The 15,689-nt window shown below is 36.4% G+C and overlaps 2 protein-coding genes across 4 annotated transcripts in view; one reads left to right on the forward strand and one right to left on the reverse strand.

The window, feature by feature from the left end:
• Window positions 1–15,689, forward strand: part of LOC106083335 (ABC transporter G family member 20) — a 134,952-nt gene that overhangs the window by 70,212 nt on the left and 49,051 nt on the right. The gene's annotated exons all lie outside the window — the stretch shown is intronic.
• LOC131994949 (large ribosomal subunit protein eL43) lies at window positions 12,694–13,202 on the reverse strand. The gene has a single exon (XM_059362204.1). It carries the CDS (start codon window positions 13,171–13,173, stop codon window positions 12,895–12,897), a length of 279 nt encoding a protein of 92 aa, XP_059218187.1. The 5' UTR covers window positions 13,174–13,202; the 3' UTR covers window positions 12,694–12,894.

The following is a 15,689-nucleotide window of genomic DNA, read 5'->3' on the forward strand; positions in this document are numbered from 1 at the left end:
TTCAGAGCCACAACCTTACTCTCATCAAACTGGTAGATTGAACGACCCCAACGTTCCGACAGAAGTGCCATGAGGTCGCCCGTAGAGCGATTTCTGCGGAACCCATACTGTAGGTCGCTAAGAAGGCCATTAGACTCTAAATACCTCACAAGATGGTGATTAACCATGCTCTCCATGAACTTAAATAGGCGTAGTAGCTACAATTTTCAACAAATCTGCATAAAATTTGGCACGAAATGTTCTGTTAATGATCTGAACATATTTGCAAATTTTTATCAAAATCGGTTCAGATTTAGATATAGCTCCCAAATATATATATCGCCCGATTTGCACTTAAATAGGCGTAGTAGCTACAATTTTTAACCGATCTGCATAAAATTTGGCATGGATTGTTTTGTAACTGATTTTAACTTATCTTCAAATTTTCATCAAAATCGGTCCAGATTTGGATGTAGCTCCAATATATATGTATCGCCCGATTTGCACTTATAAGGCTGTGATAAACACAATTCGTAACCGATCTGCACAAAATGTGGCACGGATTGTTTTGTTACTGATCTTAACATATGTGCGAGATTTCATAAAAATCGAAGCAGATTTGGATGTAGCACACATACATATTTATCGCCGTATTCCCACTTATATGGCCGTAGTAACAACAATTTCCAAACGATCTGTTTAATAGTCGGTTCAGATTTAGATAAAGCTCTCATATACATATATATTTATTTATTGCCGAATTTGCCTTCCCTTACTGGTTTATATTAATGTTTAAAAATGAAAATTTACCCATGAAGATTCCACTTAGGAACTAGGGCAAACTTCGCACATATCACTGAATGCTGACCAATTAAAATTTTAAGCTCAATAATAAGGGGCAACTCTTTTATAAACGAGTCCGTACGGCGTGCCGCAGTGCGACACCACTTTGGAGAGACGTTTTATATGGTATAGTATCTCACAAATGTTGCCAGCATTAGGAGGGAAAACCACTACTGAAAATTTTTTTCTTTAGGTCTCGCCAGGATTCGAACCCAGGCGTTCAGCGTTACAGGCGGACATGCTTACCTCGTCGCTACGGTGGCCTCCGTTGGAATAAAGTTGTTTATTGTGGCTCCATTATTAACCCGTTTTCCGATTAATCTCTCTTGGGAATGCTCAGATATTTTCAATGGCATTCCAATATTGTTGCAAAACATGGTACCTAAAGATACTCCATTTGATCTTACATTTTTCGTATCTTTTGCTTCTAACATTTCAAAAGATTTCTATGCTATTTTATTTGCAGTCATAAAATCCAAACAAAAGACTTAAGAAACGAACTTCTCGAAATGTTGTTTTCAAGCCACAAGAACAAAACATAGATATGATCATTAAGATAATATTACACTCGTGCCATGAGAAATAAAAAACAACTCTATTAAATGCCATTGCGTCCAGTTTGGTAATAGACGCCATAAATAAAAAAAAAAACACAAAATCTATAAATTGCCATTTATTGACTCCTTAAGAAATGACCACGTGTTTGCTGACGCAAATGTGCTTCCAATGGGAAAAAGGAAAAAATAAGACTTTTAATTTGTTTCCAAGCCAACCATTTAGAATAAATCATCTATACCCGGGCTGAATATAACTTTTCGATTTATTCATAAACGTAATGAAAAGTGACGTCGTCGGAATGTTTTAGAATGCCCATGTAAGGCTGGTCATAAAAGTCGGTTTTTCTAATTTACAAACATCAGCATGAATAAGTGTAGTCGCTTATTATGCCTAACATCAAGACAAAGACATATAGACCTATAATTTTGGCAATTCCCATAATAAGGAACTCCAATAGAACACCCACAAACTCTGCACCTTCCCTCTGAAGCATTTTATCCTCATTCCACATGACACATGTTGACTCTTTTGTTGACATTTTGATATGCAAGAACATGTGCGACCAATAAAATGGACAAACAGCAAAAAACGAATATTTCAAATTAATTCAATAATTTAGTGAATTGTTTTTTGTTTTTTTTTTTTTGTATGATTTCGATTGATGGATGATGGGTTAGTTTGTGCACGATATGGCGGTGTGCGTTCGTGTGTGTGTTGTTCGATTACACTCACATAGTCGTTCGTATTCTCGTACATGCCATTACGTGGCGTTGGTTGGATGATTCGCATATTTAGAATAAATTTGTGCTTAAAAATTCCATACATGTAACTATTCTCCGTGCATGCGATATATGAAGGCGATCTCTTATCTACTTGGCTGACTAGCTGTCCGGCCATTGCTGACCAATGGCAAAAGTGAGAAATTGCAAAATTTCAAAAATAAAAAAACCTCTCCAAAAGAGAGTGCGATGGAATGAGATGTCTTTTGAATGCGGCAAAGAGACAAAGAGTAGAAAAAATGTTTGTCACAACAACTATGGCATTCGTTTGCCGTTGCGCTGACTTTATCTGCGTCATTTGCATTACAAGGAAATTAATAAGAAAAATATAATGCACTTTATGACGCTAACGAAGAAAATTACAAAAGATAGCAATGGAAGTTTTCAGAGTATACACTCATCGCAAAATATTCCAAAACACTTTATTTAATTTTTTTTTTATTGTTACTATTTGTGCATTATGAAAACGTGTTGCAAAACTCTATTTGTGTTAATAAACCCGTAAGGAAAGGCAAAAGTCGGGCGGTGCCGACTATATAATACCCTACACCACCTAGTGTATGTAGTACTTTTTGTATGTAGAACCTATCTCGAAATTAAGTTAGACTTTAACTTGAATACCAATTGAAATAGCAATTTAGAACCTAAGAGTAAGATTTTCCTAACATAGGACAAATGGTTTAAATTTTTTACATCTTTAAAAGGCCATATCGGATAAAAGATTATATGGGAGTTATATCGAAACCTGTGCCAATTTTATTGACACATACTGGGATATACTGGGACATGAAATAGATCATCTCACGCCCTATTTTGTAGAGATGTGACCAAAACTGTGGATTTTACTGCCTTAAAAGTCCATATCGGATGAAAAAATACACATTGGAGCTCTATCTAAATTATGACCGATTTTATTGAAATTTTGCGCACGCATTGGAACGTCAATTTGAACGTCTCATGCAAAATCGGACGAAAATTGTGGCTTCTACAATCTTAAAAGGCCATATCGGATGAACGATATATATGGGAGCTATATTATAATCTGAAATTTTGCACACATATAAGGATGTTAAATAAAACACCCCATGCTAAATTTTGTAAAGATCGGACCAAAGTTGTGGCAAAATATATATGACAGCTATATCTAAATCTGATCCGATTTTAATTAAATTTTGCACATTCATTGAGAGTGAAGAAAGTATGTTTTACATGACTGGCACTTTTAAGCGCCACATAAAAGACGTTTGTGCCAAATGGTACTTATTGGTACCAAATAGTACTTTTTCGTACCAAATAGTACTTTTTGGTACCACATAGTACTATTTAGTACTAAATTTCAGTGTTTCAGACCAATCCATATACCCAAATTGCCTTTTAAAAACCCAATAAGTGTATTCTGGAAATTGGTATATAAGCATATAATCAGATCAAGACCAAATTGGGCAATACCAATATGTGCCGAAAACCTTAAATAGGGAGATGGGACTAAAAGACAGCTATATCAAAATTTGGTACGATCTGCATCATTTTTGCCAAGGATACTTTGATGTCTAATTCTACTCAATGTACCAACATTTTTTTTTATTTGAAAAACTCACTACGTCAATGTTAATGCTCTAAATAATGAATATAGAAAATTTCATCAAAACCCGACAAGGGAATCAAAATTGTAGTACGTTGGGATATCACGACTACTATCCCATAACAAACTCGCATTCTTTGGAGTCGGCTATAAAAAATGGGTAAATGGCACAGTTGTTCAATGAGATGTTTTCTTCAAGCCTCTGGGAAGTGGACTAAGCACCACCCAAAAAAGTTGTAACTTCCAGAAATTCAGAAATTACATTGTTTTCGACAAAATTTCCTAATTTTATTGATACTCAAAGTGTTTTAGCCTCCTCCCCCACCAGATAGCTGGGCTGGCTTCACTAATGCATGTAATGCAAATGTATACAACTATATGCATTATTTGCTTAAGTTCTCATCATTCTCATATCGCATCTATTTTTTAAAAACTTTAAACCTACAGCAGAAGGATATTTCAAAAATAAAACTATTGAATTAATTCCATTTGATATGCGATTAAAAAGGTGAGAATAATTAACTACAATAACTGTTAAGGCCTATTAATTTCAAAGCCGATAGATAGAATTCCTTACTTTGGCATTGGTGTGAAAATCCGATTGTCTAAAAATAGAATTCAATATGGCACTAAGTTGTTAATAGAATCTTATTATTTAAATATATTTACACCACAGACTTGGCAATACCAATGTACGATTGTTGCTGACATTATAGGCAATGACAATCTGACTGAATATGCATAATAAAGGAAAATCTATAGTATAGGAGAAATGTGAATATTTTTTATAGTACGCTAATTGTTGTACAAATACAGATACTAACTGCTTAATAATTTTTTTACTAACATTAATTTGCAAAATTTTCCCCTTAAAGATGAGCAAGGTGTTGCTGTTCAAACTAGTAAGAGCGGGTTAAATTCGTCCAGGCTGATTCTTTTATACCTCAACCACGGATTTACATATAACTAACAATTAATAAAGCATTAAGTTCGGCCGGGCCGAACTTTGGATACCCACCACCTCGGGTGTATATGTTAACCCCCTTTCGCCACAATCGGGTGAAAATTGGATAACTTATGCACCCAAATTCGGCACGGACATTGAGTGGTCTAATAAATATATGTCACTGTTGAATTTTGTATTTCAAATTTCAGCGAAATCGGAGAAAAATAAAGCTTTTATGGGCTTCAGACCCTTCATTGGCAGATCGCTCTGTATGGAAGCTATATCTAAATATTGTCCGATACAAACCATATTTGGGACGGACGTCGGAAGACCTAAAACTACCCACTGTTACAAATTTCATCGAAATCGAGTAATAAATAGAGCTTTTATGGGCTTGAGAACCTTTATCGGCAGATCGGTCAATATCGCAGCTATATCTAAATATAGTCCGATCTGAACCATATTTGGGTCCTATATAGGCGTAAAACTATCCACTGTTTAAAATTTCAGCGAAATCGGTTAAAAAATAAAGCTTTTATGGACTTCAGACCCTTTATCGGGAGATCCGCCTATATGGCAGCTATATCTAAATATAGTCCGATCTGTACCACATTTGAGTCGGATGTTGAGAGGCTTAAAACTGCATACAAATCCAAATTTCAGCAAAATCGGATAAAAAAGCATTTATGGGCTTCAGACCCTTTATCGGAAAATCAGTCTATATAGCAGCTACAGGGTGGCTGATGAAAGCCGCTACCAAAAAAAAAATGTAATAACTTTTTTTCTATTTAATAATAATAATTTAATAATTAATTTAATTAATTAATTAATTAATTTAATTAATAATAATTTAATAATTAATTTAATAATTTAATTTAACATGAATAAAAGAAAAATGTATTCCATACACCGAAAAAAAAATGTAGCAATATTCATCATTGTAGCAATATTCATCAGCCACCCTGTATATCCAAATATGGTCCGATTTTGGTCCGTTTACGAACTTAACCAGCGTGCATCAAAAGGACGTATCTGTGCCAAATTTCAGCTCAATATCTCAATTTTTAAAGGCTCTAGAGTGAATACAACAGACCGACGAACAGACAGACGGACAGACACACAGACAGACGATCCGAAATGTATATACTTTGAAGGGTCGGAAATTGCTATTTCGATGTGTTGCAAACGGAATGACTAAATGAATATACCCCCTAGCCCCCTATTTAGCCAGAAAAATATATGACAAAAACTTTTTTAATTCAAATGAATTAAAAAATTAATTGATTCAATTGTTTTTTTCAATTAAAAAATTCATTGATTCAAAAATTTTTAATTAATTTTGAAAAAGTTTTCAATTAAATTAGTGAATTTTACATTTAAAAAGTCGCTTAATTATTGTTAAAAATTGCTTTTCCGTTATAAATATTTGCTTACTAATGTTATCTCCCTTAAAAATACTTGCAAAATATACTCATCCTTTTTGAACTGTCCCAGGACCTATCCTACGGTGTTAGAATGGTGGCAATTCGTCAACTCGCCCATGTAAGGGGACGAGAACTGGGACCGGTCCCTATCACCAGATGACCTATCCTCTGAAAGGGGTTGTTTCTGGGCTAATAATGTGACATAAGCAAATTTTCGTGATGATCGGACTACAAATTCGATCTCCAGAAAGTTTATGTGGACAGAAGAACATGGCTTACCCCAATCAGCAGGAATTTTTGAGTTCAACCACAAGTTTTATCCCAGCCACTGAAGTGGTGTAGAGTACATTTTGTGGTTTTGTAATAATTTTCATATAAACTTATACTTAGTTTACCAATTTCATGGTTGGACCTAAAACATTCGTTAGAAACCACTACATCCGACTTTGGAAATCGTGGCCGCACAAACTATCGTTAACCTATCACTATAATATTTAGTTTTTTTTTGCTTATTGGGATAAAGAGGGGAAGAATGAAAGCTATTTGTTTCTCCAATTGCAAAAAAAAAAATTGCCTTTTATAGCATCGGACGTTCTAATACGAGTATAAAATAAACAAGGCTTTAAAGGCAACTTTTAACTTACCGCTAGCTTACCCAACAATAAATCTGTACAGTGATATTTGTAAAACAGTACTTCCGGTGCATGCTTTGTACCAATATCAGACATTAATCTACGTGTATAAGTCTTTGAATAATATTGGCTATCGCACTATACAGTTTTCGCAAAATCTTACAGTTATTAATACTAGGAACCGAGATAATTTGAAAGTAGTACGATGCAGGTTGGAAACCACAAAGCAGAGAATTAACTATATGGGAAGTTATATGTATAATAACTTACCAAGTACTATAAAAAACTCAGGCTCATTGCCGATATTCAAGAGAAACTTGAAAGCATATTTGCAATCTAAACTACAGATGCTTCTAAGCTAATGTATCTTATTGTAAAATTATTTATTTATTAGTATTTAATTTAATCCTTTAAATTATTACACATTTGTGAATATTTTGTGAATAGTTATTGTTCTGCCAGCATGTCTCAACTATGCCTTTATGGCGCTGAGACAACATTATAATTGTTATAGATTATCACAGTTTAAAAGAAATAACAATAAAAAAAAAAAAAAAAAAAAAAAAAGTAAGAGCGTGCTAAGTTCGGCCGGGCCGAATCTTATATACCCTCCACTATTGATCGCATTTGTCGAGTTATATGCGCGGTATCTCTTTTTAGACAAATATATTGGGTTGCCCAAAAGTAATTGCGGATTTTTTAAAAGAAAGTAAATGCATTTTTAATAAAACTTAATCAAATATACTTTTTTACACTTTTTTTCTAAAGCAAGCTAAAAGTAACAGCTGATAACTGACAGAAGAAAGAATGCAATTACAGAGTCACAAACTGTTAAAAAATTTGTCAACGCCGACTATATGAAAAATTTGCAATTACTTTTTGGGCAACCCAATAGAATATTGAATAAGAACTGTTATGCTATTGGAGCTATATCAAGTTATAGTTCGAATGCTGAACATTATAGAAGTCATTGTGTAATATTTCAGTTAATTCGGATAAGAATTGCGCCTTGTAGGGGCTCAAGAAGCAAAATCGGGAGATAGGTTTGTATGGGAGCTGTATCAAGCTATTGATCGATTCAGACAATATTAGACACGTATGCTGAAGGTCATGAGAGAAGCCATTGTACAAAATATCTGCCAAATCGGACAAGAATTGCGCCCTCTAGAGGCTCAAAAATTCAAAACCCCTGATCGGTTTATATGGCAGCTATATCAGGTTATAGACCGATTTGAACTATTCTTAACACAGTTGTTGGAATTCATAGCAAAACACGTCGTGCAAAATTTCAGCCCAATCAGATAAGAATTGTACCCTCTAGCGGCTCAAGAAGTCAAGACCCCTGATCAGTTTTTATGACAGCTATATCAGGTTATGGAACGATTTCAACCATACTTATCACAGTTATTGGAAGTCATAATAAAACACACCATGCAAAATTTTAGCCAAATCGGATAAGAATTGTGCCCTCTAGCGGCTCAAGAAGTCAAGATTCCAGATCGGTTTACATGGCAGCTATATCAAAACGTGTACCGATATAGCCCATTTACAATCCCAACCGACCTACACCAATAGGAAATATTTGTGCAAGATTTCAACGGCTAGCTTTAATCCTTCGAAAATTAGCGTGCTTTTGACAGATTGCAAGAAATCCTAATCATTAACCTCGTTTCGAAAAAGAAACGGACGAAAATAAAATATGTACATATTAACGTAAATATATTATTTTCGTCCATTTCTTTATTTATTTTTATACCCTCCACCATAGGATGGGGGTATACTAATTTCGTCATTCTGTTTGTAACACCTCGAAATATTTCTTTAAGACCCCATAAACTATATATATTCTTGATCGTCATGACATTTTAAGTCGAACTAGCCATGTCCGTCCATCTGTACGTCCGTCCGTCCGTCTGTCTGTCGAAAGCACGACAACTTTCGAAGGAGTAAAGCTAGGCGCTTGAAATTTTGCACAAATACTTCTTATTAGTGTAGGTCGGTTGGGATTGTATTGTATATCTGCCATATAAACCGATCTTGGGTCTTGACTTCTTGAGCCTCTAGAGTGCGCAATTCTTATCCGATTGAAGTGAAATTTTGGACGACGTGTTTTGTTATGATATCTAACAACTGTGCTAAGTATGGTTCAAATCGGCTCTTGCTTTGATATAGCTGCCATATAAACGGGTCATGGGTCTTGACTTCTTGAGCCTCTAGAGGGCGCAATTCGTATCCGATTTGAATGAACAACCAAAAAAGCACATTGGGCTCTTTTTGATTTGAAACTAAAGACACGACGTAAATCGAATCGACGTTTATCGAAACTACGTAAATCGAGGTATTACTGCAATAGTATTATGCCAAAATATTAAACTTTTGCTTAAATACAATAGTATGCTCATTAATATTTCCTGAAAATTTAATTTAGTAAATAAATTTCAAATGAATTTATTGGCAATAATCAAACTTTATTTCAGTCAATTTTTCTTCGTCTATAATTTTGGCACTCCTTTTTTAATAAATCTCCTAAATATGCTGCAATCTTGTTAATATCATTAATGTGAAATACCCATATCACTGATATTGGATCTGATTCATTGATATAAAATTTCTAATAAAAACCAAATTTTGCAACGACAATTTAGCTTTATCTTAAGCTCGTGAAAATTAACGACATGCCTCAACAGATTAACGACACAAAATGTATGCGATTGAGTTTTTTTCGTTCCCAAAAATGACCTCTCCTTTCAAAATAATTCCCCTGCTATTTTTTCTGGTTTTGGGTTTGTTCACAGTAAAAAAAATTGCAAAATTCGGGCAATAAATAGAGTTAAAAAAAAACAACAAAACAAAAAAATAACAGAAATTAAAGCACTTAAAGAGACCAACAAAGTCTAAGACAGCTCAACATGTGGTGTTCGGTCACTAGGTCCACGATGGAGTTGTTGTGCAGAGCTCACTGCAATGCAAGTACCCCGCTAAGTGAGTGGTTACAGTCGGACACAGTCTGAGTGACCGGGCGAACCTCCCAAATAGCCGTCATCTACGTATGATGAGTTTAATATTAACCTACTTTGGCTATACTTACCTCTGCAAATGTATGTGAGTGTGCATGTGTTTGATGTATAAAATACACATTTACATATGCATAAAGGGGCATTGTATTTTTTTAACATTCATCTGTGTGAGTGTGTGTGTGTGTGATGTTTATGCAGTGACCTTGGGGTTTGATCGTATGCCAAATGCTCAAATAAAACAAAACCAAACATCAACAACAACAAAAACAAATCTCATAAAACATAGTCGTTAATACTCCCCTCTATGAGTTGTTGCCTTATACACACTAAGGGAGAGAGATATTCAAATACCAGAGTTGCCAATTATGTGGTAGCCAAAAAAGTGATTCACGTGTCGCTCAAAGTTGTCTAAAACGGAAGGAAAAACAACAAAAACAAAAAACACAATAATAAATAACATCATTATTTAAATTGTCAAGTCATTTTTTATTCGTTTATGGATTTTTTTAATAATTAATTTTCTTCGTACAACTTTGTAAGGCGGTATTGTCTTATTTAGGAAGATACATACATCAATCTCAAATGACACTGTGCTAATTTGAAAATGGCCATTAAGGCATGGAATAGCAACAGCGAAACACTATGTAACAATACAAGGAGATTCATTTATGCAGTTTCATAGAAAAATCATGGATGGAAGTAAAAATAAATTAAATCTAAGATTCCTTTTTATTGAATCTGTTCATTATTTTGCATTGCTTGTATAAACGAGGACAGTTCATGCGAATTGACTTTTTAGTCACCTAAGGGGCACAGTTCTTATTATAATAATAAAGAAGTAAAATCGCTTTAAATTTCGCCGAGATGAACCTTTAGTACTCTACAAAATACATATTTTCCCCTGAACATTCCTTTAAGGACCTGGGGATACTTTTTTCAAAGATTGCAGTCCTATCCAAATTTAAGCTCAATGATATAGCGCCTTCATCTTTATGCCGAGTCCAAATGGCGTGCGGCTTACCGATGTTTACGCCGTTATTTGAATCCAGGCTTTCAGTGGACATGCTAGCCTCTGCGCCATTGTGGCCACTACCCTACGATGAAAAAAAGTTGACAAATTTAAAAGTTTTTCTTATTCGTAGGATTTTAGCAATGAAAACGACTTAAAGAACCAAAACTTTAACATAAAGATGCTATCTTTAAATTAAATTTCCTATTTGCTAATAAACATGACCATCTATTGGTTGCCCAAAAAGTAATTGCGGATTTTTCATATAGTCGGCATGGACAATTTTTTTCACAGCTTGTGACTCTGTAATTGCATTCTTTCTTCTGTCATTTATCAGCTGTTACTTTAAGCTTGCTTTAGAAAAAAAGTGTAAAAAAAGTATATTTGATAAAAGTTCATTCTAAGTGTTATTAAAAATGCAAATGTGAAAAAATTTGTCAACGCCGACTATAAGAAAAATCCGCAATTACTTTTTGGGCAACCCAATAGAACCTATCTCGAGATCTAGTCAGACTTTAATTTGGATACCAATTGAAATAGCAATTTAGAACCTTGTAAGATTTTCCTACCATAGGACAAAAGATTAGGATTTCCACATCTTTAAAAGGCCCTATCGGATAAAAGATTATATGGGAGTTATATCGAAACCTGTGCCAATTTTAATGACACATACTGGGACGTCAAATAGAGCATCTAACGCCCTATATTGTAGAGATGTGATCAAAATTGTAGTTTTTACTGCCTTAAAAGTCCATATTCATATTGGAGGCCACCGTAGCGCAGCGGTTATCATGCCCGCCTATGACGCTAAACGCCTGGCTGAACATTTGTGAGGTACTATGCCATGTAAAACTTCTCTCCAAAGAGGTGTCGCACGCCGTTCGGACTCGGCTATAAAAGGGAGGCCCCTTATCATTGAGCTCAAACTTGAGTCGGACTGCACTCATTGATATGTGAGAAGTTTGCCCCTGTTCCTTAGTGGAATGTTCATGGGCAAAATTTGCAATTTGCAAAATTGGATATCGGATGAAATATACACATTGAAACTATATCTAAATTAGGACTGATTTTTATGAAATTTTGCGCACGTATTGGAACGCCAATTTAAACGTCTCATGTAAAATCGGGCGAATATGGCAGCTATATCCAAATCTGGACCGATCTGGGCCAAATTGAAAAAGAATGTCCAAGAACCTAACATAACTCACTGTTTTTCAGGAAAATTGGACAATAAAGAGGGCTTAAATCGGCGGATCCGTCTATATGGCAGCTATATTCAAATCTGTACCTATCTGGGCCAAATTGAAGAAGGATGTCGAAGGACCTAACATAACTCACTGCTTTTCAGCAAAATCGGATAATAAATGTGGCTTTTATGGGCCTAAGACCCTAAATCGTCGAATCGGCCTATATGGGGGCTATATCAAGGTATAGTCCGATATAGTCCATCTTCGAACTTAACCTGCTTATGGACAAAAAAAAGAATCTGTGCAAAGTTTCAACTCAATATCTTTATTTTTAAGGAGGCCACCGTAGAGGTTAGCATGTCCGCCGATGACGCTGAATTTCTGGGTTCGAATCCTGGCGGGATCATCAGAAAATTTTTAAGCTGTGGTTATTCCCTCCCAATGCTGGCGACATTTGTGAGGTACTATGCGATGTAAAAACTTCTAGGAGGTGTCGCTCTGCGGCACGCCGTCCGGACTCGACGCTGAACGCCTGGGGTTCGAATCCTGGCGAAACCATCAGAAAAAAGTTTTCAGCGGTGATTTTCCCCTCCTAATGCTGGCAACATTTGTGAGGTACTATGCCATGCAAAACTTCTCTCCAAAGAGGTGTCGCTCTGCGGCACACCGTTCGGTCTCGGCTATAAAAAGGTAGTCCCTTATCATTGAGCTTAAACACTGAATCGGACTGCATTCATTGAAAAATATTTATTTTATTCACACACACATTTCTGGTCCATTATTTACGAATTTGTCGTAAACAAAACAACCAAAAACACAGATCTTGGCTAACAGCGCGCACACACAAAAATTAGAAAAAAACTAATTTTTGTTACTGATGGTGTTGTTGTTTAAAATTTAACTCCTACATTACTAAGAAACGCAAACTGAAGAACAGTTTATTGTTCCTTGGTTTCACGTAAACGACGGACAGCAGAACGAACGGAGGCAGCAGCGGTGGTAGAGTAAACCCAGGCACCACCAGCGACAACACGCTTACAGCGCTTGCAGGACCAGATGCCGACGCAAGCACGCTTCATGGAATCCTTGCCGCAGAACGAGCAGGTATATTTGCTGTGCTGGGTGATTTCCATTTTCTTGACCATTTTACGCAGGGAAGCACCATAACGGGTACCATATTTACCTACGATTCCAACCTTCTTGGTGCGCTTGGCCATTTTTTAGTTGTTGATCTGTCAAAAATTCAACCGGATATGTGAGAAGTTTGCCCCAGTTCCTTAATGGAATGTTCATGGGCAAATTTGCATTTGCATCAACAGACAGATAGGCGGACATGGCTAGATCGTCGTAGATTTTAACGCTGATCAAGAATATATACTTTATACTGTCGGAAATGGATATTTCGATGTGTTGCAAACGGAATGACAAAAAGAATATACCCCCATCCTTCGGTAATGGGTGTAAAAATAAACACAAGACGCCCCTACGAGACGAGGTTCCGACCTCTCCCTTACCCTAGTTTTCAAACACTTCAGTAAATAAATGCTATAACGTGCATCCGAAATGGAGCAATAACAAGTTTATGGAAATTATGGGCAAAATACATAAAACGAGCAAGAACGCATAAAGCTAGGCATTTTAAAATCTTAGAAACCAACTGCCATGGATTCTGGTAAGAATCAATGCAAATGAACTAAGTTTATGTATGAACCAGCATATCCCTGGTCCGCTTCCCTACCAACTTGACTGAAATTTTGCACAATGGTCTTCAACAACTAAATCAAGTATGACCCAAATCGGTCCATAACCTGATTTTAGCGTAACAATTTTTTATCAATTATCCTTCGTTCATTCGACGTCCTCGCGTTAGCATCATACCACTTCACACATTCCGTGATCGCCGGGATCTCCGCCTGCAGGACCGTATTATGGTCAGACAGTCTAAAACAGATCTCAGTCCCTGGGTTCTCAATGTAATTCTCTAGGCCCACTCTGTCATCTAGTTATGATCCATCCGTTTAACATGATCTTCCAGATGGCAATACTAGGGTTCCGTCGATCCAAAAGTGCCTCGCACTCGACTTCAAGGTTCATCTCAGGTATCCGATCGGAAACCTCTTCCCTTCCTTTCAGGTTTCCTATCGTCGCCTCGATTATACCGCGATGGTATGAGCTGTTCCCATACTCAATCCATTCTCCCATCGCCTTAAATCTCATAGCCGCAGTGGTTGCCTCACACTTAATCTGTATGTCAATGGGTCGGATATCTAGAATAGTCTCCAAAGCCCTAGTGGGCTTGGTTCTCATCGCTCCGCCTATGCCAAGACAACATGTTCTCTGAACCTGTTGTTGAACCATAGCAGTCCACCAAACTACTGAGGCGTATGTAAGTATTGGTCTAATCACGCTCCTGTAGAGCCAGTGGATTATCCTCGGATTCAGACCCCTTTCGAGCCTGCGGCCCGTCTACATAGTGCCCAACATCTGTTTGAGCCTTCTCAGTACGCTCCTGAATATGACACTTCCAATTCAATTTCCTGTCCAAGATCACACCTAAGTATTTGACCTTGTCAGATATCGAAATCGTCTTATTGAGGAAACGTGGTGCGCCCACCTTCGTCTTCCTTGTGTACAGGCATATTTCAGTCTTCTCTGGGTTAACATTAAGACCTCTGGGTCTAGCCCAGTCATATGCCATTTGCAAGAACCTTTCAGCCCTTCTGCATAGATCGTTCGGATCCTTACCCCTTAGAAGTATTATAACATCGTCTGTGTAGCTACCGGTTTCAAATCCTTCCTCAGTCAGCATCCGTAATAGGTCATTTATGGTGGTCACCCATAGGAGTGGCGATAAAATGCCCCCTGTGGCGTGCCCTGTGCCACTTTCTCCCTTATATTTATGTCATGAGACACACAATTTATCCACCATCCACGTTTTGACATGGAAGGATTCTTCTATTGTATGCACAACCTCGTGCAGGGCATTCTCCACCGACCTTCCCTTGACATAGGCATGCTGTTTGTATTTGAACAGTTCGCTGGATGTCCTACTCTTTATCAAGGTGTCCACAATACGTTCCATTGTTTTTAGTAGATGTCTAACATAGAGCTTAGTGCGAATTTACATGCACAATTACTGACTCACTTGAATATTCCTTCATAAAAGATTAGATAGTGTTGCCAAAGTTATTTATATTTCTAACTAAAAATTCAATATAAATAATTTTGGCAACACTAATGTTTTATGAAAGAATATTCATGTCAGTAATTGTGCATGTTAATTCACACTAAGCTCTATGGTGCGTCAAACAATGCCGTTTGGTGTTCATCGTGTCTCTCTATGTCTCTTTATCTCTCTCTCTCTCTCTCTTTATGTAGTTAAAGGTATGAGTGCAAATAATCAAAAAAATTATATTTACGCAATCTACTCGCACAATGGCAAAACTATGTTCGATTCATTTAAGCAAATCACAAATAATGGACAAAAATATAATCAATAGTTATGGCAGTTCGCACACACCAATAACCAGCCATATATGTGTGTAGGTGCACAAGCGACAAGGTGTGTATGTAGTTTATCTAGAGATGTTTCATAGAAACAAAAGACTTAAGACACGAACTTGATGTTTTTTCTTTATTTTATGCAGTGTTAAGAGTTAATGTCCGCAATCGGTTTTTTTTTTTGCATGGAGTATGAAAACGAGCGTCCAATGTTTCTTTAGTTTAGGCACTT

Source organism: Stomoxys calcitrans, chromosome 2 (genome assembly GCF_963082655.1).
Source record: "Stomoxys calcitrans chromosome 2, idStoCalc2.1, whole genome shotgun sequence".
NCBI lineage: Eukaryota > Metazoa > Arthropoda > Insecta > Diptera > Muscidae > Stomoxys > Stomoxys calcitrans.